This window comes from Maniola jurtina, chromosome 6 (genome assembly GCF_905333055.1).
Source record: "Maniola jurtina chromosome 6, ilManJurt1.1, whole genome shotgun sequence".
Classification (NCBI taxonomy): Eukaryota; Metazoa; Arthropoda; class Insecta; order Lepidoptera; family Nymphalidae; genus Maniola; species Maniola jurtina.
The window spans coordinates 12,089,801-12,113,217 of record NC_060034.1 but is presented as its reverse complement, the minus strand read 5'-3'; the positions used below and the strand labels follow the sequence as shown (position 1 = coordinate 12,113,217).

General features: G+C 36.1%; 1 protein-coding gene across 4 annotated transcripts in view; it reads left to right on the top strand.

Moving 5' to 3' along the window:
* Positions 1 to 23,417, top strand: part of LOC123866422 (synaptotagmin-5-like) — a 58,361-nt gene that overhangs the window by 19,117 nt on the left and 15,827 nt on the right. Inside the window, exons 1-2 of one of the 4 annotated variants that reach the window (XM_045907983.1) lie at positions 7,836 to 7,887; positions 17,880 to 18,244. The exons of 1 other annotated variant lie outside the window; for it this stretch is intronic. In XM_045907983.1, coding sequence (XP_045763939.1) covers positions 18,089 to 18,244 — 156 coding nt within the window. In that variant the 5' untranslated portion in view covers positions 7,836 to 7,887; positions 17,880 to 18,088. Of the gene's footprint in view, positions 1 to 7,835; positions 7,913 to 17,879; positions 18,245 to 19,032; positions 19,132 to 23,417 lie in introns of those variants that run through there. 2 more of the 4 variants (XM_045907984.1, XM_045907985.1) reach the window with 2 other exon arrangements.

Genomic DNA, 23,417 nt, shown 5'->3' with positions numbered 1-23,417 from the left:
CGGTTTCGTGTTTAACTTGCGTCCTCGAAACCAGGTCATTCTCCGAATATCAACGATGTATGGAATAGCGTACGTCATGGGTATTGGATTTCTGATGAAAATCGTCCGAATACTGATGGCTTGTCCTTAATCTATACAAACACGCCTATACGTAACCTATAAATTCCCCATTGCTGGGCAAAGCGGGTGTAGAGGCCTACTTGCAATAGCGTATACTTGATGATTAAACGAACTTACCTGAAGTGAAGTTCTATCCCAATTATACGAGTTGCTTCGTCCGAAGAGATTAGGTATACATTGTAGTAATACGTCAAAGTATTGCCTTTCTAACCACTTATTTGAAAGCAGAAAATCTGCAGTTCTATTTTTTGTATTTTTTGTTGGTATCACTGGAGCGTTCCCATCTCATTTAGTTGAAAGCCTGCCTGGAACATTAATATTTCACTTATCAGGGGTCCTAGGGCTGGGAGGGACCTAATCTCTTCGGACGAAGCAACTCGTATAATTGGGATAGAACTTCACTTCAGGTAAGTTCGTTTAATCATCAATTATACCTCATTGCTTCGTCCTTTGAGATTAGGTATACATTGTAGATTTTGAAAGATAGTGAAATATTAAAACACTTCTAGGTGTAATAATATTGTATTTATATTATCAATTTTGACAAGCAAAATAAAGCCAAAAATAAATAAAAGATATTATCATAATTACGGTTACTTCATCCGTATTTAAGTAGATACTTAGTGATTTTTATAATCACTGTATTATAAGTAAAAATAAAATACTTTTAAAGCTGCTGATTCAAATTTATTTTACTTAAAATAAATTTTAATCAGCTGCTCAGTGTTCCAGATTGATTTATGAATAATAAATAATAATAAATAATAGGAGTGATAGAGCAATCTGATTAGATTGATCACATTGAATACCTCTACGATAAACTCTGGCACACAGCATAGAGTTGCCCACGCTAAGGCCGCTGTATTTCGTATTTGGTATATCAATATTGATACCTTTACTGTGAGCTGCGGAGGTAGCTGCATGCCTGACGGAATGAGCGAAAAAAAAATATATAGAAGTATTATATTTTTATCCACTGACTGATACTGTTCGTAGATACCGATTTATGCGGACTCTTAAATCTTACTATTGTAATGGGGCATTTTTTTTTTTTTTATTTCGTAGGGGTTACATTCTATCGATGTATTCTAACAATTTTTCTGCTGGATAAAGTTATCTTCGGTGAATGTTTATTAGAAAGGAACATTTAGGCAAGGTTGAGCTGAATCTGGGTATGACGATCTTGTTAGGTCATGTATTTCGACTGATGTTTGTTAAATTAATATTATTATTAACAATTACACTACGTATCTAAATTAATTTTCAAAATATGGTTTGCACCTTATGTGTAATTATACCAGCATGAGTAATGTGACGTTAATCAAATATTCTAAATTCAAATTGTTATTTGGATTCCAATTAACAAAAATTCTAAAACTATGGACAGATCTCATGGTGTAACAACATCAAATCTTGGGACTGGAGGACGATGAAAAAACAGACGTTACTCTCGAACCTAGGATCAACGATAGAGCTGAGCCATGGCTGTGTTTTATGAACCCATCAAGCTTATAGCCTGACCGGCTAATTCAGATAGACATTTTCATCGGAGTTGACGCTTCATAATATACAATATACCTTTATTTCAGGACACAGAGTTCGTTCTGTCGTGTGCGCCTATTTTTTTTTTTTTTTTTTTTTTTTTTTTTTACAAAAAACGAACCCAACACCATCTTGCGAAGTTGATCATAATATATACAAAGATGACGGTGCTACGCTCCTCTCTACCTAGTAGTACCGTCTTGATAACTTCCATGCAACCAACATAATATGCAATCAACAGGGTGGCTGAAACAGATAATGCATTATCATTATGTCTAAATTGAATTTAGAACCGAACAGAGAAGGCTCTGAAATGGTGGAAACCAGGGTTTTTTTTTTTTTTTTTTTTGATGCAAAAAAAAAAAACCAACATGTGGTTGCCCTAAGGCTGGTACTATTTATTTAAATACATGTTCTTCTAGTTCCCGTTTCCCGTTGTTTTTTAAACTAATGTATGAAGCGAACACAAATCTCCTGTGAGCTTCACAGCATAATTATAGATTTTGATATTCTCGTAAGAAGTGGACATCTAACTCCATCTATATAGTTAAATAGGAAAGAGAGCACTTTATTGTCGTACGCAATAAAATGCCTTTTTTTTTTTTTTTTTATAGATTCCATTTTCTGAAAACCTGAAAGTCCAAAAAAAACAGTCAGTAATTTTAGCTACTTCATATGTTTGACAGATTCAAAACTAAACTCAGAATCCACTGGCCATCGGTGGTCTTCTCACAACGTGTCGCCCCTACCCTATATCGTTAGGATCCGAAAAAAATAAAATAATTCTAGACAGTCTATTTTGTCAAATAGGATTGACTGTCACTTCGATAGATTTTTACCATTATGTAAATAATCCTGCAAAGACTGTGCTGAATGCTGATGTGTCAATGCTGAGCTATCTTAGTGATTTGCATTACACAACAAGATATTTAAAACATCTTTCTGTCCGTTTTTGTAGGTGTACCGTATCTACTTACTAAATCGCGGGCAAGTCGCAGTAAGTCATTAACAACGAGTTTTGTATGTAAATTTAGCTCTTGATTGATTAAATATCATTTTTCTTCAGACGGGTCAACGTATTTTCTTTTTTTTTTTTTTTTTTAAATCAGGTAATTGCAATATTTGCGCACAGTAGATACTCGGGCTGTACAGCTCTTTTTTACATTGATGATAAATCTTAAGAACTCTAAAGTATTTATTGTTTGTAAAATAATTTTAGATAACCCTGATAAATTTTAAAAATCAACTATATCTTGTAAATATATGTTATGTATATACCTAGTTGACAAGTAACCCAAAAATCTGAGTAAATACATAAATCACCGGCTTTAGTACTCGTAGTTTTGTAAAGACGAGAGGCGGAAAGTATATTCAGACCAAAATAGTAAACCATTAAATTGGAATAATTCTCGTTCATTTTAAATCGTAGATACTTTCTATAGATAGGTAGTAAAATCTTTTATAACTCCTAAGAAATAAATCTAACGTGGCCATCCAACTATTCATTGATGTAATTGTAATTGACCTTAATGTTGTTATGTAAGCACCCACTCGTTTAAGAATTTTAGACTTATTATAAGTCTGTTATTTCCATTGGATTTATAATAAAAAATGAAAAGAAGGAAACGATCCTTCACACGAATCACATTGTGATAAGTATAACTTCACTAAACATAAAGTCTATGATATTATATTCAGATGATAGGAGGCATGCTGGGTCGTGAGATTAAGATACTGGTTTTAGAAATGGAATCCCGTATCCTCTTACCCACAATAGTATGACTGGGTCATTAATTAATTGCCATTAGTCCTAAAAGTAGAATGAACGTTCCTGCGGAACGTACCGGGTGCAGCGACGAGGGTCCCCGGTGACACTGCCCGCGCCCGCGGCGCGGCGACTGTCACAGCTGCCGTGAGCGCGGTGACTTCATGGGTTCGTACTTCGTATATAATCGTTGCTCTCGCTTGTTGTATTGCCGGGAGCGGATGCTCCTGGTTTAAAGTCTGGATAGGAGCCGGTGTCGGCTTCTGCGTTGCAGGAGGTTTTCTTGCGGGTGGGATTATTCATATCTTGGCACCGGATCATAATATTACAAGCCCGAATGTATCGGCTAGCTTCACGCTGTATAAGACACAGTCTATTTCTGTATGAGCTGATCTTTAATATTTTTCTTTATTAAAAAAGAATATGAAGTTTTTTCTTGTCATAGATTCGTTGTGCTGGGTATCGCACATCAGTCTGGCTGGATCTTTAATAATAATTAATTTACGGACTGATCACTTTATTCTAAAGAGAAAAAATGAGTGAGAGCTTCCTCATGAGCATATCCGATAAAGCGAAGCGAAGACTAGTTTTTTCTTGACGATGGCTTAATTTTATGGTTGACGTGCTTGGCTGCGTTTCGACAACAATCATTGGCACTAACTCGGGTTCGAGTTGTAATCCGTCTGTACAATGGTATTATAATAATTTATAAACAAAAAAGTGTAGGTATTTTAAACCATCTACCCTTAACTTTTCTATCAGTAGCGAAAGGGTACATCCTTATTAGAAGACCGCAACATAAATGTATAAACTATATGAAGGTATGAAGAAGGTATTTAATATGCGTAAATCTCAAATGATCTCATTTTTACTCGATAATAGCACTTGATATCTCATGATTCATGTAGACACATTTCATTCACAAATAATAATCAAAGTAAAGGTAATAATATTCCTTTTTAAATGTATTCCATCACGATAATATTTTCAAAGCTTTCGGAATTCCAAATGATGTGAAGGTAACATCCCCATGAGATGTACACAACACCGATTGGAAATTGATATCATTCCATTAGTCTGATAGGTAACGTTTTACTGTAAATACCTTCATGGTCTGGGCTTCCAAATGACGTGAAGGTTACATCCCCATGAGATGTACACAGCACTATTGGAAAGTGATGTCATATCATCACCAGTGTGATACGGAAATAGTTCTAGCAACTATTCACAATATCAGCATTTCACTGTTAAATACCTTCATGTTCCGGGATTCCAATTAACGTGAAGGTCACATCCCCACAAGATGTACACAACACAATAGGAAAGTGATGTCATATTCTCAGTGTGATACGGAAATAGTCCTTGCAACTATTCACAATATCCCAAGAAATAAATAACATTTCACTGTAAACACCTTCATGTTCCGGGATTCTAATTGATGTGAAGGTCACATCCCCACAAGATGTACACAACACAATAGGAAAGTAATGTCGTATTTTATTAGTGTGATATGGAAATAATCCTAGCAAATTTTCACAATATCCTTAGAAGTAGGCAACATTTCACTGTAAATACCTTTTTATTTCGGGATTCCAAGTGACGTATCATATATATCATATCACTAGTTTGATTCGTAAACAGTCCCAGAAGCTATTCATAATATGTTTAGAATTAGGTAACACGTCTTCACTGAAATACCTTATGGTCCGGAATTCCAAATCACGTGAAAGTAACATCGCCATGTTGTCATATGTCAAGGTAACATCGCAATGTACAAAACATTAATTGCATAGTGATATCATATCACCAGACACTATTATAATAAAACCTTATAACATAAAAATATGTAACAAATAAATAAATAAATAAATCACTATCGTTTTGGTGACTACGCTTTTGTAACGTTTTTTAAAACTTGAATAACGTGGTGATCGGCGAGGCACTAAAACGCGAATGAGATGGGAACGCTCCAGTGATACCAACAAAAAATACAAAAAATAGAACTGCAGATTTTCTGCTTTCAAATAAGTGGTTAGAAAGGCAATACTTTGACGTATTACTACAATGTATACCTAATCTCAAAGGACGAAGCAATGAGGTATAATATCTACTTATCAATCGATTGTAATGGTTAAGCAACGTTGACTCAACGTTGCTTAACCATTACAATACTATAACTGGAATACTAAACGAATTTGGAGATACGAAATTGGAATCTACCTTCTCCCGTGCTTTGTAGAGCATTGAAATCATTAATTATTATTAGCGACCGCTTCGTTCCTGTGGGAATTTCAAAAAATCCTTCTTAACCTTTTTGCAAAGTTTGCGCTTCCTAGGTCCAAGGGTTTGGGATGGGCGTTGATAAGTCAGCGAGTGAATTAGGTGAGAACTTTTTATATGATAAGATTTGTCCGTGTCGGACAAATGTCCCAAAAAAATGAAGATTAAAAAAAAAAGATTAATAGTAGGTTTTTAGATATTTTTAACTTCTAGAGTGAATAGGTTTTTTAGACTAGTCCTTGTGAAAAAAGATCCCGGATGGGTTCGAAACTACTTACGTCGACTAAACACGTGAGGCTAGCGTAATCGTATCGTATTTTCAAAATAGTTTCTTAGACTGTTTAAAAAATATGTAATATTTCATAATATCATGGCTTCAGAATCCTACCCTGGCCTATGCGTGGTTTGAGAGGTGCTCTGTCAGTTTTAAGCGTTTCGTATCTCCAGAGAAAAAAAGGAAGCCTTACAGGATCACTTCGCTGTCTGTCTGTCTCTCTGCCTGTGTCTTCCTGTCGGTCTGTCAAGACTTGTCAAGGGAATCAAAACCTATAGAGAACTTCTCCTTGACCTAGAATCATGCATGCAGGCAGGTAGCACGGCCTTATAGCACAAGAAAAATCTGAAAACCGTGAAGTGTGGTCACCAAAAATAATTCAATTGCACGATGGACCATACGCGAGCTCGGCTCACACTTGACCGCTTTTTTTAAGTGTACATCTATCCCTTAAAGAGAAAATTGTTTAAAGGATATTGAATGGAGTACTAACACGAGGCTCGTTCCCCAAGACCCCCTGCATGACCTTCCGTACCTGTTGCGTACAGAGAAAGTGACGCGGCCGAAATGCGCCGCCGCCCTTGGGGATACCAGCCGCGAAACATTTGCCGGTTCTATGGCAAAATAGTAAACCTATTTGTTCCTGAATCATAATCATGACCAACCCATCGCCGGCCCACTACTGAGTACGGGTCTCGGAATCCTGAGGCCATAGTGCAACACGCTGGCAGGCTTCACACACTTTTAAAACATTATGGAGAACTCTCAGGGATGCAGACAGATGATGCATGATGATGCTCACACAATATCTTTCTTCACCTATAAAGCAGGGGATACCTATATTTAAATTCTTAAAACCCACCTAATATAATACATGAAACAATAAACACATTTTCACATTTATAATCATCATCGGCATATCAACCCCATCGCCGGCTTTCCACTGCCCAATTGCGGATTGGCAGACAGAGAGTTCTCTATACCTAATGTTCTTAGAGCAGTGAAATAACTTTGACAACAATATGGACAACTTTCAAGCGTGCAGGTTTCCTCATGATGTCTTCCTCCACCATTAAAAAAATGATACTTAAAAAGCACAACTTCGAAAAATGAAACGTGCGTATCCTGGATCAAAACTTGGAACTCCCGTGTAGGAGGCCGAAGTCTTAACAACTAAGCTATCACTGCATTTATAATAATAGCGACTCGACCCGGCTTCGCACGGGTATCTACTTAAAAATTAAATATAGCCGGTCTCACCCCAGGAAGAATTTAGCTTTCTGCTGGTGAAAGAATTTTCAAAATCGGTTCAGTAGTTCCAGAGATTACTTCCTACAAACAAAACAAACTTTACTTCTTTACAATATTAGTGTAGATAGTGTAAATTAATGGTAGAGAAGTATATTCATAACTAGCTATGCCCGCGACTTCGTTCGCGTGGAATAGTGACTTTTCGGACAGCATATATAAAAATGTTCGCCGTGATTCTTTAAATTGACATAACTTTTTTATTTATGAACCGATTGACATGAAATAAATACTAAATATTAAGTGAAGCTTACTAAAATATATTAGTGAAAACCGTATCTAAATCGAATAAGCCGTTTCTGATATTAGCGTGCACAAACACACAGACAAACAGACAAACAGACAAAAAAAATAATAATTACAATTTCGGGTTCGGCATCGATATAATAACAACCCTTGATACTTTTTTTTTTATATATTTCCATTGTACATACACCACTTTTCTACAATTTTATTATATGTATAGATAAGATCCGACTTTTTATATTCCTAAATCTAGACTCCATAGCAAGGCAACACTGGTCCGGGCGGCGGCAGTTTGCGCGAGTCGCGGTCCGGATCGCGCGCCGCCCGCCCTAACCACATACCTACCCTATACGTGTGTATACAACTATACCTCTAGTGTACCCCTCTTATAATTACTCCATAGATAAATTAAACCAGTGTTAATCTGACCTTTCTGTTTAAAAGACTAATTAACACTCGCTAGTAAAAAGCGCAATACGTTTTGTATACCTACCTATTAATTGTCCCAAATTATAATCGCTTAAACACTTCGATACTCCTCTTAATCTACACTTAAATTAAGCATTTAATATATTGATGTTTTGGGCGTTAAGGCTTAGCACTAGCGTAGTAGCGTGTAGCTTTTAAACGATTAGTATCGATGTAATATGTTATTGAGAATTGATACAAATTGGCTTGATCGAATCATACAATAACAAAGTTAGGTACTCAAAACTGAACAAAGATTCAAGAAATTGCTATTGGGCGTTAGATTTTACTAGAAATACAATTTATGCGTGATACGTACTTACAGCATGTTAACGATGCGACATTCTTGCTCTACATATTTTTAATAACAAAGCTAAATTAAAAATGAACTTTATTCCTATATCGTATAGTATTAAATATTATATAAGAGGATAGGAATATGTTATAAAGTTATGACAGAATATGTGTTTATTTTTTAATAACTCAAATTTAAATTTCTATATTTCATGCAGGACTTGTGCCATTTATAAAGCTAAGTCGTGACTCTACCACCAAGTTGGAAAAAGGTTGGAAACAGATTTTACCGAGAGAAGTTGCCAAATTATATTAAATTTGACAGTTTTTGTGATGGAGATTTGTCGAAATGTTAAAGTTTTCAGACGACTATAGCTTATGCTCACGATTTCATCCACGTGAGCAAATAAATTTCGAACCCCTATTTTGCCTCCTTAGGGATTGAATTTTCAAAAATTCTATAACGGATGTCTACGTTACAATAGCTATCTGCATGCCAAACAGCCCAATCTGTCCAGTAGTTTGAGCTGTGCATTGATAAATCAGTCAGTCAGAAAAACTTTCCCTTTTATTTTATAATATACTAGCTGATGCCCGCGACTTCATCCGCGTGGATTTACGTTTTTCAAAATCCCGCGGGAACTCTTTGATTTTTCGGGATAAAAAGTCGGCTATATGTTAATTCAGGGTATAATCTATCTCTATTTTAAATTTCAGCCAAATCCGTCCAGTAGTTTTTGCGTGATTGAGTAACAAACATCCAAACATCCACACTTTCACATTTATAATATTAAATTAGGATTTAGAATAAAAAATTTGCTCTTAGTCGCGTATTAAATGAGGAGCAGAAAATCGCACCAAATAATATCACCAGAAATCTAACGGATGCCTAAAAGTTCGCGTTTTAATGAATCCGCAATCCAGAGAAATGATGTTGCCCGGGACCGGGGAAGCAACAGTTAGCTCATCGTTTGGCCTCGCTTTACTCGATTCTGGGATTAAAGCAGCGTCTTTTTTCCTACAAAGGGACACGAAACGCTGTTTCATTATAAGGAGATTAATTATTATTTTATTTTTACGTACCATTTTATTAAGTAAAATACCGAGATACTTGGCCGAGTTTCTTGTGTGCTTCTTCTAATCGCTTATTAATGAATATATTTTATAAACGGTTTCATAATAATGACGAACTCGATACTCAGAAGGGACACTACAGACCATAAACCGGGTCCGTATACATACTTTTAATATTATACCCTTAATTATATCTATATACATATCCATCTGCATTGTAATATAAGCAATTAAATATCACTAAACATCGTAAGGAACCTGCATGCTTTAGAGCTCTCCATAATGTTATCAAAGGTGTCCAAAATTTGCCAATCCGCACTAGACTCGTGGCAGACTGAGGTCTAAACCCTTCTCAATCTAAGAGGAGATCCGTCCTCAGTAGCGGACTGGCGATGGGTTGATCATGATTATATAAGTACCATACCAAGATATCATAAATGCTAAATGCTAAACTCCAAAGTATATTATCTGGTCTGACGTTACCTTTTCACGGCTAACCCGTTTAATCAATTTTGACATTGGTACAGAGAGAGCTCGTAGGTACCTTAGGGACGGACGTACAGTACGTTTTATCCCGGAATATCAATGAATTCCCACGGGATTCTTATAAACTTAAATCAACGTGGATGAAGTCGTGATAGATGAACATAATAGATGAACGGTGGAAAAATATTACTGATGAAGTTTGAATTCGTACTCTGTGCAAAAATTCGTGTACCTATGGAATCGGTTTTACCTGAAGATAGTTAAATATTTACATGCTAAAACGGAAAAGATTGTATTTTACACGCAATTTTTGTACGTGTTTTGCTCGTATAGTACCTATTCACTTCATATGTTGTCGAGATCGACAATTTTCACTAAATTCACGGCATGGGTGTCGAATCGATTGAGCAACTCCTGTTTTCGGAGAAAATTCATTCCAACCCGGGTACTTCATTACCCAAATGTATGAGTGTGTATTAATAATTTTTAGCTTTTCCCTTGACATTATGTAGGTAACAATTTGGTAAGATGGTAAAAGTTTTATTATCTTTTAAGAGTAAAAGAGTTAATATAATTGAAATTATGCCGATTTTCAGTCAACATTTTAGCATAGTATGATAAGTAGTTATAAAAAGAATACCCGGCTGATTTTTTGTGGGCTCTTCTCAGACCTGGGCGCTTTTGGAACCCTCGTAGCTTTTGTCTTAAGTTTACGTAATATCATCCTACAAATCTAAAAATTCTGACCATCAAAAGGAATACAATACTACCTACTTTGAATAAATTATTTGAGTTTGAAAGCTTTTTCTGTTGAAATTAAAATGTTAGTACTTATTTATTTATAATCCTATATTTTTCAGCGTAACTACTTTGCTTTTAAGGCTTGGCGGCATTAAGAATTTTTAAAAGCCTCTCTACTCTCACCTTAATACTTATGAGCTGTTCTCGTAAATGTTTTAGTAACTTACTCGTGTATTTTCGTGTTAATGTTTTGAGTTGATCGCAGTACGTACATTATGCTCGAGTAGGAAGGTACACATGAGCTAATTTGGCCTTAGATGCCGTACAATGGTACCAATTCTGTTAGCAACAAAATTTTAGAGTATTCGTATTCTCATACTAATGTAATATGAAAAGGACAGACACAGTTTGACAGTTATTAATTTAGAGCTGTCAGACCTCGTGACTTTAGCTGCCAGTCGCGAGCCTATTGTTTAGCGTGCACTAAAATTTAGAGTATTTAAGTGTAAAACTCATGTTCCGTCCTTTTTTAACAATATTAAAAAGAGCAGGATGCAGATACTCTAAATTTAGTTTAGAAAAAGACAGCAGAATCGGCGCCAATGTGTAAGTAAATGCTGTTTATGAATTACGCTAAGACACTATCATGTTTGTATTATAACTCCTAAAAGCTCCTGGCCCGCTGACCACTCTTGGAATATATACGTCAAGACGTGTCCCTGTACACGTTCGTCGAGTTCATTGGTCATAGACTTGAGGCCAATGTTTAGCTACAAGACTTCAGTTTAAAGATATCTTAATAGACCAAAACGTTTAACATATAGTCATTTTCAAACCCGAAATTATTAGAGAATAATAAAAGCTACAACGTAAACAAACGCCCACGCTCACGTACGCGCTACGTAGTATTCCGGCGCCCACGCAGCGACTAAACGCCCACGTTGTGTCTGCAACGTGTTTTTATTAATTTTTAGGTGTTTTCATGGTCACGTTATATTGACAGTACTATAGTAATTAGGCTATCCTTTCCACAGAGTACATTCTGCCACAACTTTTAAACATTAAAGGCCCAGTTGCATGACAGTTTTTTTTTTTTTTTTTTTTTTTTTTTTTTTTTTTTTTCTATTTACAGTTAGTTAAAGTTACGTTATATGGTTAGGTACAGTTAAAACATTGACCGCCAACAGAAGTAAAATAGATTGCACAAATCAGGGTTTGCTAACTATGGACCATACCTTTATCTCATTGATCATTCCCACGATTTCGTCCCCGTGGATCCTGGTTATCAAAAATCCCGTGGGAGCTCTTTGATTTTCGGAGATAAAAGTAGTCTGTACTATGTCCATCTCTAAGATGCAAGCTATCTCTATACCTACCAAGTAAATGACGCCCGCCATTTCATCCACGTGGATCTTGGATATTAAAAATCCCGTGGGAATTCTTTGATTTTGCGGAATAAACAGTAGTCTATGTCCATCTCCAAGATGCTAACTCTCTAGGTATAGAACCTACCAAGAAAATGGTACCCGCAATTTTGTCTACATCAATTAGGGTTTTTGAAAATCCTGTGGGAGTCCATTAGTTTTCCGGGATAAAAAGTAACCTATGGCCTTCCCCGAGATACAAGCTATGTCTGTATAATGGATGTTGCTAATGGGCCGAGAAAAGTTAGCTGACAAATGGACAGACAGACATACTTCCGCATTTATAATATTATGGATATGAATATAGAGGTATAAATATTTAACGTGTAACCCATTTTGTTATTTATTGGTGGCCAAAGATTAATGCTAACTAATTTTAACCTGCTGTCATGCAACTGGACCTACTCGTGAATCTAGTTAGGATTGAGTTTTGTATTCAATCGATTAAATAGCACCATCAAATTGTTAAAAATGTTGACGAACTCAGCAGTTTTGCTTGTACCTACCTACTTCCTTTATCCAGTTATCTACTCGCTTCCAAAGCAAAGTATTTCCAGCTACACGCTCGTTACTTGTAAAATATCTCAAGGATAGCGTTACAAGCAATATATTTTATCCCGGAAACTTGAGTCCGTCCAAAAAGACGAGTTGGGTCCGTAATAATATTTATTAAGCTAAAATTTTTCAAATTCAAGTCAGTCATATTTTGTTACTTTTATGTTGAATTTACGGAACAAAGTAAATTGATGCCTTCATTTTTCTTTCGACCCGACATTTTCTAAATATTTTACCATATATTATGTTGAAACTAAAAACTATATTAGGTATCTACTATCTACATACTTAGTTGATGAAAATTTGTAAATTAAACATGAGAATCATTTTAAATTAAATTTACCCATACCACTGTTTCAATTATTTTCTATTATACCTACACATAATACTAAAATATGTATTTTTATAGGGCGAGGAAGTGATAAAAAAGCAAAAATGTATCAATTTATTATTTATCATAGTTGCTATTTATTAATCTGGCGTAAAACATGTTTCATATAATTGAACATAACTGCACTTAATTTCACATAATGTTATTATACTATACTTGCAAAACCGCATGAGTGATTTAAATTTGTGGTTGATAAATCCAATAGGTATATTGAAAATTTAATGATATTAATATACTAGCATATCTAATTAATTCTCTTTGTGTAGCAACTAGGACTGTTCAATTTTGTTAAATATAAACTTGAAATTATTTATTATTGGCACTCCGATTTTATAATATTTCCGTTTAAGCGATTTTGACGTGACACAGAGGTTGTTTGCATCACGGGGAAGGGTAGGACAAGGTTACTTTTTATCCCGGAAAATCGATAAGTTCCCTTGGGATTTAAATAAATAAATAAATAAAGCCTTTATTGCTGATAAATTTACAATAATAAACTTAAGTCTCGCACTTTGGTTATTTAGCAATCAGCGCGTCCTCCGACGCATAGGCCTCCTCCAGACATTTCCAAACGAGTCTATCCCGTGCTTGCCTCGTCCACAATGACCCAGCCGTCTTCTTTATATCATCGGCCCAACGCTTTCTTTGTCTTCCCTTTTTCCGCTTCGAGCCATCCCTAACTTCCCACTCTGTCATAGCTTGGGTCCATTTTTTTGACTTCTCTCGAAGCATGTGTCCAGTCCATCTCCATTTAAGTATTTTTGTTTGGACGACTACATCTTCCAGTTTAGTGATTCGTCTTATATCTTTGCATCTCTTCCTGTCCTTTCTAGTGAAGCCCAACATGCTGCGTTCCATACCTCTTTGGCAAGTCCTAATTTTTTGAAGGGTTTTCTGGGTCAGCGCCCATGTTTGGCATCCGTAGGTCAGGGTAGGAAGAATGCAAAGGTTAAAGAGTTTTCTTTTTGAAGACATAGGGTACTGGCAGTTCTTCATGATCTCTTTGAATGACCAATACTTTCTCCACGCGTTTGTTACTCTTCTTTCAATCTCTTGTTCCATTTGATTACTGAACGAAATAAGTTGACCAAGGTATACATACGAGTCTACGTATTCTATCTGTTCGCCCTCCAGTGATATTGTTTCAGTATTACCATTGGTCATAACCTTTGTCTTTGATTTGTTCATCGTCAGTCCCACCTTCCTACTGTTATCTGAGAGTTCTTGTAACATTTTCTGAAGAGTTGTAGATTTATCGGCAATAAGTATTAGGTCATCCGCAAATCGTAAGTGATTTAGTATAGTTCCATTAATATTGATTCCATGGTTCTGCCAGTCCATGTTTCTGAATACATCCTCCAAAACTGCTGAGAAAATTTTGGGTGAAAGCGGATCTCCTTGCCTGACTCCTTTGCGGATTGGGAATTCTTCTCCAATTTTTTCTAGTTTTATTTGGGCTGAGCAGTTGTTATATATGTTTCTCAGAATTCTTATGTATTTTCTCGCTACTCCTTGATTTTTTAAGGCTTTCCAGATACTATTATGTTCCAATGAGTCAAAAGCCTTAGTGTAATCGACAAATGCTAAATAAACAGTTTTATTATATTCTTGGCATTTTTCAATCAATTGCTTGACTGCATGCATGTGGTCTGCTGTAGAATAGCCTGCTCTAAATCCAGCCTGTTCTATAGGTTGCTGCTCATCAAGTTGGGTTGTTAATCTTTTTAAAATTATTTTCGAAAATATTTTATATAGATTTGACATTAGGCTAATTGGTCTATAATTGCCAATATCGTTTTTATCTCCTTTTTTGTAGATCAAAACAATAATACTCTTGACCCATTGGTCGGGAACTTTTTCTGATGTTAGGATTTCATTAAAAAGGGTTGATAATATTTTTAGATTCTCAGGTAGGGTTGATTTGATTATTTCGTTTGATATATTGTCAGGTCCAGGGGATTTACCGATTTTCTGTGTTGCAACTGCTAGTTCAATTTCACTTTCCAGAATAGGTAGTATATCTGTATCATCGACTTCATCTAAGGATAGGTTTTCTGGTTCGCTATTTTGAATAGAGTACAGATGGGTATAATATTCGGTAGCTACGGTCATGATTGATTTTCTTTTCGTTTCCTGCTTGCCATGTACCTTTTTCATATGTGGAATCCAGTCTTTTTTGTCACTCAATTCTTTTAAAGCTTTTTTAACGCCTCCAGTTTTCGCAATATGATAGGTTATGCATTTCATCCTTCGTTTTAGATTGTCCTTTTTAAGGTTATGGCTAATTTGCTTGCTGATATTCGTAATATCTTTCCGAACTTCTATATATCTCTTATTTTTTAACATTTCTTTCCTTTGTTGTATGAGATGACTTGTTTTTTCACTTATTTCAAGTTTATTGGTTTGTTTAATTCTTCGACATGTTTGTAATTTTTGGATTAAAGAGTCATAGATACTTTGAACCTTACTTTTCCCTGTTAAACTGTTTTGTGTTGGTTGTAATATGCTCAATAATTGTAAGTTGTTGCCAAAGTTCCTTCGTGTTTTATTCTTAAACTTTCTGTGACGTCAGCATACTGCATGACCTAAACTTTAACAGTAACCATAGAATGGTCAAAGCGACATTATTCGCAAAAGAACCCTTGGGATTTAAAAAAACCTAAATCATTCGTCATCTAGTACTTAATGTATAAAAGGAAAAGGTGACTGACTGATCAATCAACGCACAGCTCAAACTACTGGATGGAATCGGCATTAAATTGAGGGGTTTCAATATAATATTTAAAAAATATTTTCAACAGATTTTGTAGAGGACTAAGGATATAATAAATTTAAAAAAAAAACATATTAATCTTTGATCAAAATAGTTATCGTATTTAGTTCAAGAGTTTTAGTAGAATAGAAAAGCGCTGCCGAGGACAACAGTTAGTTAAAAACAATGCAAAATAGTTTGCAATTTTGAAACGAGATCCGACTCTGGGGGAATACTTTAAGTTTTGCTAATTCAAGTTTAGCCATAGAGTAGGTTGAAGAGATATAATGACAGCCAGACGGTCTAAATAATCTATAGTTTCTTCACCCTATGAATAGAAAATTCAATGTAAGTACTCACCGTAGACCGAAATAGAAATTTTAATTAAACCCCAAATTCAAATGAATACACTAACAAAACTTCATTAGTTATTTGGATCAACACCGGAACTTGACTGAGTGCCTAGTTACCTACCAAATAGTTAAATTAATTGAGTCGTGTCCATAGTTTTACGATAGTACATCGTAAAACTGTAGTCGTGTCTCAATACTGGGCATTTAAAACTTGAACTATAACGAATCGGCAGTTTATCAACCGATGGATGTCCATATTATGTGGACATACGCGTAGCTCTCTTGTAAGGATTTCCACAGTTCTAGATTAGGCCCATACGTGGACATACGCGTATGTCTTGTTGGGATTTCCACACTCCTAGATTAGTTTACATAGCACATACAGAAGTTTACAAGGCTAGAGGGTACTAATTAAGGATTTTAACTAATGGAGTTTATTCAGAAAGTAATAATACAGATTTTCACAAATGTTAAAAATACTTAAATATAAAATTTATAACACAAAAATATCATCCAAATCACTGTAACGAGGCAGGGTGCCCAGAACACTGGCTGCGTTACCTTGTTGAATGGCCAGACTAATATGCTGACCAAGGTAACTGCCAGATTTCCGGTCACCCGTGGACTCCACAAGACGGGATGACAGGTCCTTAAAAAAGGATCTGGCATCCTCGCCCCACGAACCCATGGTCTCCACTCCAAAAGGCACAAATATGAAATTATTTTCTATATTTTCATATTTGCGCCTCTTGGCCCTTTCTAACTAATTAATTTAACTACATTAATGTGAATAAAAAATTAACTTTAAGTTAACTAGATAATACTAAATAATACTGGCTACTTTGATTACGTTCTTTAAAAATCCTGTGGAAACTCTGTGACTGTCCGGGATAAAATGAAGACTATGCCCATCTGTGAGAGAGTAACAAACAGACAGACCGACACACTTTCGTATTTGTAATATTAGTAGGTATGGATTACGCTTGTGCCCACTTAACAACTGTTAATTATATTTTAATTATAGGTCCTTAAAATAAGTTGTATGGAAAAACTCACTTTTAGTGATAAGACCCGCCATTGCACACTTTATTTTACTATTTGTTTTTTGTATGTAATGTTTTGTATGGCAATAAAGAATTTATCTATCTATCTAATTTTAGTTAATTTAATATGATACCGAAACTCATTATCAGCTAAAACTGTAGATACCTAACATAACTTAGTGCGACTTAATAAAAACCTTCAGAGTTTCAGGTGCACCTTGTTAAGTGCACAATTAAGTAGTTAAGCTTCTATTAACATCTCCGTGAATTCTAATTATTTTTCCATTACTTAGATTTTCGCATCATCCGGTTCTTATAAAATATAATGTTATATAGCCTGCGCAGCAGCGGAAACTTTTCTGTAACGAAAGAATTTTAAAAAGCATTTCGACAGCTCCGGATATTACCTTCCTTGCATATTCAAAAATACGAGTGTTAAACTTTTACGTTCGTTTTACTCGTAAACATACACATTATGTATTTTTTGAGTACCAATATGGCGGTTCAAACGTACCCATATATATTCTGTGGTACCAGGTATATAATATACCAACAATAACCTAGCCGACTAGACTATGAGAATCTTCTGATTTGGTTTGCTTAAGAGGGTTTATATTTCAAAAAAGTTACATATCTGAAATTATAATAGTATTGCTATTTAAATTTTTGGAACAAAATAAATAAATTCTACTTTCCCATTAACCTACTTATCTGCGTACAAATTCTAGAAGACTTCTAGAATAAGAGAATATCTATTTCACAGACAGAAAATCGCACAACGAAATCTGACCTAAGCAAATAAGACCGGAGTACCGACCTAACTAAATAATAGTAAGGAACTTCAATTTATTTTATGGTGAATTTTTAAAGTGACGTGTTGTGGTGTTACTTACCCAATTAGTGTATCTATTCTGACTTTTGATCTATAAACGACCTTTGCGAACTTTTGTGGAGAATGAGAAGAGAATAAAAATGAGTGGGTTAGGCCCTCCCGGTGTTTGGGCTGCTCATAAAAGGCTCGAGTCCTGGGCCAGAGCAGCGCGGGAAAGGACTTCCAGTGCAAGTAGTGGCCAGAGTCACAACTCTACTGACAGCTTCGGCGATGACAAGTCTCATGGCAGCCCCAGTGTAAGTATACATCAGATTACCTTAAGTTTAAAGTTAGACAGGTCCTCCCATGTATTGGCTGCTCATAAAAGGCTCGAGTCCTATGCCTTAGCGGCACGAGAAAGGACTTCCAGTGCAAGTAGTGGGTAGAGTCACAACTCTGCTGTTAGCTTCGGTGATGACAAGTCACATAGCAGCCCCAGTGTAAGTATACATCAGATTAACAAGTTTAGAGTTAGACAAGTCCTCCCCGTGTGTGGGCTGCTCATTAAAGGCTCGATTCCTGGGTCATGGTTGCACGAGAAAGGACTTCCAGTGCAAGTAGTGGGTAGAGTCATAACTCTAGTGACAGCTTCGGTGATGACAAGTCACATGGCAGCCCCAGTGTAAGTATACATCAGATTACCTTAACTTTAGAATTAGACAAGACCTCCCGGTGTATGGGCTGCTCATTAAAGGTTCGAATCCTGGGCCATGGTCGCACGAGAAAGGACTTCCAGTGCAAGTAGTGGGTAGAGTCACAACTCTGCTGACAGCTTCGGTGATGACAAGTCACATGGCAGCCCCAGTGTAAGTATACATTAAAGTTAGACAAGACCTCCCGATGTATGGGCTGCTCATTAAAGGCTCGATTCCTGGGCCATGGTCGCACGAGAAAGGACTTCCAGTGCAAGTTAGTGGCCAGAGTCACAACTCTACTGACAGCTTCGGCGATGACAAGTCACATGGCAGCCCCAGTGTAAGTATACATTAAAGTTAGACAAGACCTCCCGATGTATGGGCTGCTCATTAAAGGCTCGATTCCTGGGCCATGGTCGCACGAGAAAGGACTTCCAGTGCAAGTTAGTGGCCAGAGTCACAACTCTACTGACAGCTTCGGCGATGACAAGTCACATGGCAGCCCCAGTGTAAGTAATACCACATGCCACATGCAAGTGTAGAGTGGGTTGTGCTTCCCGAAATGGCTTAATTTCGAGCCAGTGTTCAAGGGAATGGGCTTCCAGTGTCAGTAGTCGATTAAATCGCAACTTTACTCACAGCTACGGCTGTATATTGGCAAACAGAGAAATATTAGGTATATTATTTTGTAGAACGATTGTTTTTAGGTGTCTCTTCTTTTTATTAAGAGGGGTCTCTCCGTCACTCCCTCCATACAATAATACCATACAATAAGTAGTTCCAATTTCATTTGAATATTAAGCAACCAAAGTCTATGAAATTTTGCAGACCTATTCTAGAAAGTAATATCTATGCCTGTGGTTTTCCAGATTTCTGTTAAAAAATTCGGTTTCAAAGTTAAGCGGTCTCAAAAATTCACATACAAATATTTGAGCTCCTGTAATTTTGAAACTACATATTTTTAGAAAAATCTAAAACACCACAGGCACAGATATTAGTTTCTAGGATATGTCTGCAAAATTTCATGGATTTTGGTTGCTTGATATTCAAATGAAATTGGAACTACGATTGTATGGAGTAAGTGACGGAGAGAGCCCTGTTAAGTAAAGTATCTATATAATCATACTAATATCCTACTTTAATCTCATGAATGCAAAACCATGTTTTTTTGGTTTGTTTGGTTCGTTCTTCAATTATAAAACAACGGTGTGATTTTTTGCATGGATATAGTTCAAAACCTGGAAAATGACAACAGCTCATCTTTTTATCCCGGTACAGGATTTTTAAAAACCTTAATTCATACGGACCAAGTTGTGAGCTTAATGGATTAAGCTTTATTCTGACCATCGCCCGGAGGTCATTTTGCAATATTGATTGGATTGAAAAATGTATTATTGCTTTTCCTATAACACCTTCTAGGTTGTATGAAATCGCTTTATTATTGCGGGCATAAAAGGTGTTATTTCAAGTTGAAAAACGCTGCGCAACAATGGTGTTGTAAAAAAGAAAAACGTAAAACCGCCTTTTCCATTTCCATACTTTTATTCAGCTCGGTTCCCTATTTGCCTGAGCTTTCTAATTAATTACCTGTTGTGTTTCACATACAAAGAAAAACACTTTTGCTTTGTAATGCTGGTCTGTTATTGTAAAGTTACTGAAGGAGGGTTCCCACCACAGTAGTGGTAGTTCTTTGTGTCGTTAATACTACTTATTAGTCACGATTCCGTTCGCGTGTTTATGGTATGCAAGCCGACACGCCCCGACTTGGCTTACTTAGAATTTTTGTAACTCCTTTCGTAATGCGGGCCTATCTAAGAAAATCTACATGTATATCGTTTGAACCACACGTTGAGCTGACAGTCAGTCAGACACAATCAGTTTTTTTTTATGCATATACTTACCTATAACTTAGCTGATAACTGCTACTTCATCCGCGTGGATTTAGGGTTTTTCGAAACCCCGTGGGAACTTTTTGATTTTCTAGGATTAAAAAGCAGCCTAATTCCCTCCGCGGACCTTTTATTTATGCAAAAAATCATACCGATCCATTGCTCCGTTACGGCGTGATGGAAGAACAAACCAACAAGCCAACAAACAAACACACTTTCGCATTTATTATGCATCGATGTTTATAATAATATAATATGCAGTAATTGTCACAATTTCTTGTGCTTCTATTTTATCTGGCCCAAGCACATCAGTGCGATAACAATTTCTCGCGGGTTTTTTATTGACACACCATTGGAACAGCCACGACATGAATGTGTAACACTTAGTCTAAGTTTATGCTGAGATGCGGCTAGTACAGCGTAGTAAGTACAGCTTATGCAGGGCATGGACGTTGAGGCAGCCATAGGCCACGAGCGTATGTATGCTGTGACGCAGTTGAGAGACATGAACTTATTCTAGTTAAACGACTCCCATCTTAGGCCACATCATCACTTTCCATCAGGTGTGATTGTGGTCAAGTATGCCTATAGTGAATAAAAAAATGCATATTTTAGTATCGGTATTGTCGTGTAAAACTCAAACAAAAAAACAAATAGACACAAATATGCATTTATATTTCACTAGCTGATGCCCGCGACTTCGTTCGCGTGGATGTAGGTTTTTAAATTCCCGTGGGAACTCTTTGATTTTCCGGGATAAAAAGTAGCCTATGTGCTAATCCAGGGTATAATCTATCGCCATTCTAAATTTCAGCCTAATCCGTCCAGGAGGTTTTGCGTGAAGGAGTAACAAACATACACACACACACACTCACACATACAAACTTTCTCCTTTATAATATTAGTGTGAAGTGTGATGTCATTTATTAGATTTCAGAGTGCAAAACTCAAAATCATGTTGAAGTGTGGTAACAAAACACGTTTTGTTTTATTTTTGTATATCTATCAGCTGCAAAGGACATAAGACAGTTTTATTGAAAGCACGTGTCTTTCAAGTGGGTTTGAATTGTCGCGCGAGAAACGTTGGCACACTCCGCTTGATAATATCCCAAGATCTGGGCTTGGAAACCACATACATAACAGTAAATTCAAGAATAAACACTTCTCTCGTGAATCGTAAATCTTGTTTTATTCATCTTTTGCACCCTTTATTTCTTGTATATTGGTTCTCTATTTAAGTAGTGCTATAAAGTGTTAATCTATTTTTCTACTTATATATTTTCACAGAACAACCCTCGTAGCACGAATGTTGTGATTATCACGTTATCAGATTGATATCAATTGTTGTAATTGGTTGAATGAATGGTGTTCTTACTGCATCAGTGCATTTTTAGTAACAGTGAGTGAACATCAGTCAAACAGATGGATTGCGATTGTCACCTTCTTAGTTAAGAAAAAATGTACAAAAAAAAATTGACGAACCAGGCTGATGGTAGGCACTGTAGGGTAAGCACTCTAGTCACTGCAGTCTTACAAGAAAGAGATCCCCATATAGTACCGGCTAAGTTAGTTTGGGAATCATAAGTAGTGTTAACAGGGCTCTCTCCGTCACTCGCTTCATACAATCGTAGTTCCAATTTCATTTGAATATTAAGCAACCAAAGTCCATGAAATTTTGCAGACTTATTCTAGAAACTAATATCTGTGTCTATGGCGTTTTAAATTTTTCTAAAAATATGTAGTTTTAAAATTACAGGGGCTCAAAGATTTGTATGTAAATTTTTAAGATCGCGTAACTTTGAAATTGAATATTTTAACAGAAATCTGGAAAACCACAAACATAGATATTAGTTTCTAAAATATGTCTGGAACTACGTTTGTATGAAGCGACCCCTCTTAACGCATCAATTTTGTTATAGAATAAAATAAAAATACTTTCGGCTACTGCGTAGCATACTCGTAGACCATCGCTACCCATATTACAAATACGCAAAAGTTTGTTTTTTGGTTTGTTCTTCCATCACACCGCCGTAATGAGCAACAGATCGAGGATATTTTAGTATGAATATGACTAGTTAAAGATGTGGAGAGTGATATAGGCCATTTTTTCCCAAAAAAATCTAAGAATTTCCACGGGATTTTTAAAAACCTAAATCCATGCAGATGGAATCGGCGGCATCAGCTAGTAGGTATTAAAAACCTGCCTGGTGCAATGCCTATAAATGGGAGGTTCAAATAAAATACAGTTGCCTACGGCGAAGCGCACGCGTAGACCATTTATGACTTTTATAACATCACAACAATTTATTTAATAACATTAAAAAAAAATTTATTAGATTTTATTCATTACTTAAAACTTCAATCAACGAAAATTTTTAATATTATTCAGACCGAAGCAGAAATGAAAATTTAATTAGTGCGTAGTAAAACAGTGCTGTCAGCCGAGTGTCGTAAAACTACTCTCGGCTTGCCTTGCTACACTTTGCCCCTTTCGTTATTTTATAAAAGCTGAAAGTTTCTCTGCGTATTGCCCCCAGCACAGGCAGAAACAATCAGTTCAACAAGTTTAGATCATAGTACTTTTGGAAGATAACGGGTAATAAAAGTGTAAAAAATCTTACGTCAAAGTTCAAAGTTTAATTTTTTTTTGTTTTCTGCGGTTAGTATTGGAAATCATATCATGCATTGCCACTCACTTAGTGTCGTAGCAACCCCCTGTATGGCGCCCTTAAAGTTTAACAGGGGTTTGCCACGTAAGATTTTTTACACCTTTATTACCTGTATCTCTTAAAGCCACCATGATCCAAACTTCATAGCATGCATTAAACATTAACTGACGCGCTACTACAACATCTAGATAAAACTGCTAACGATATTCACGCAGACAAAGTTACGTGCATCAGCTA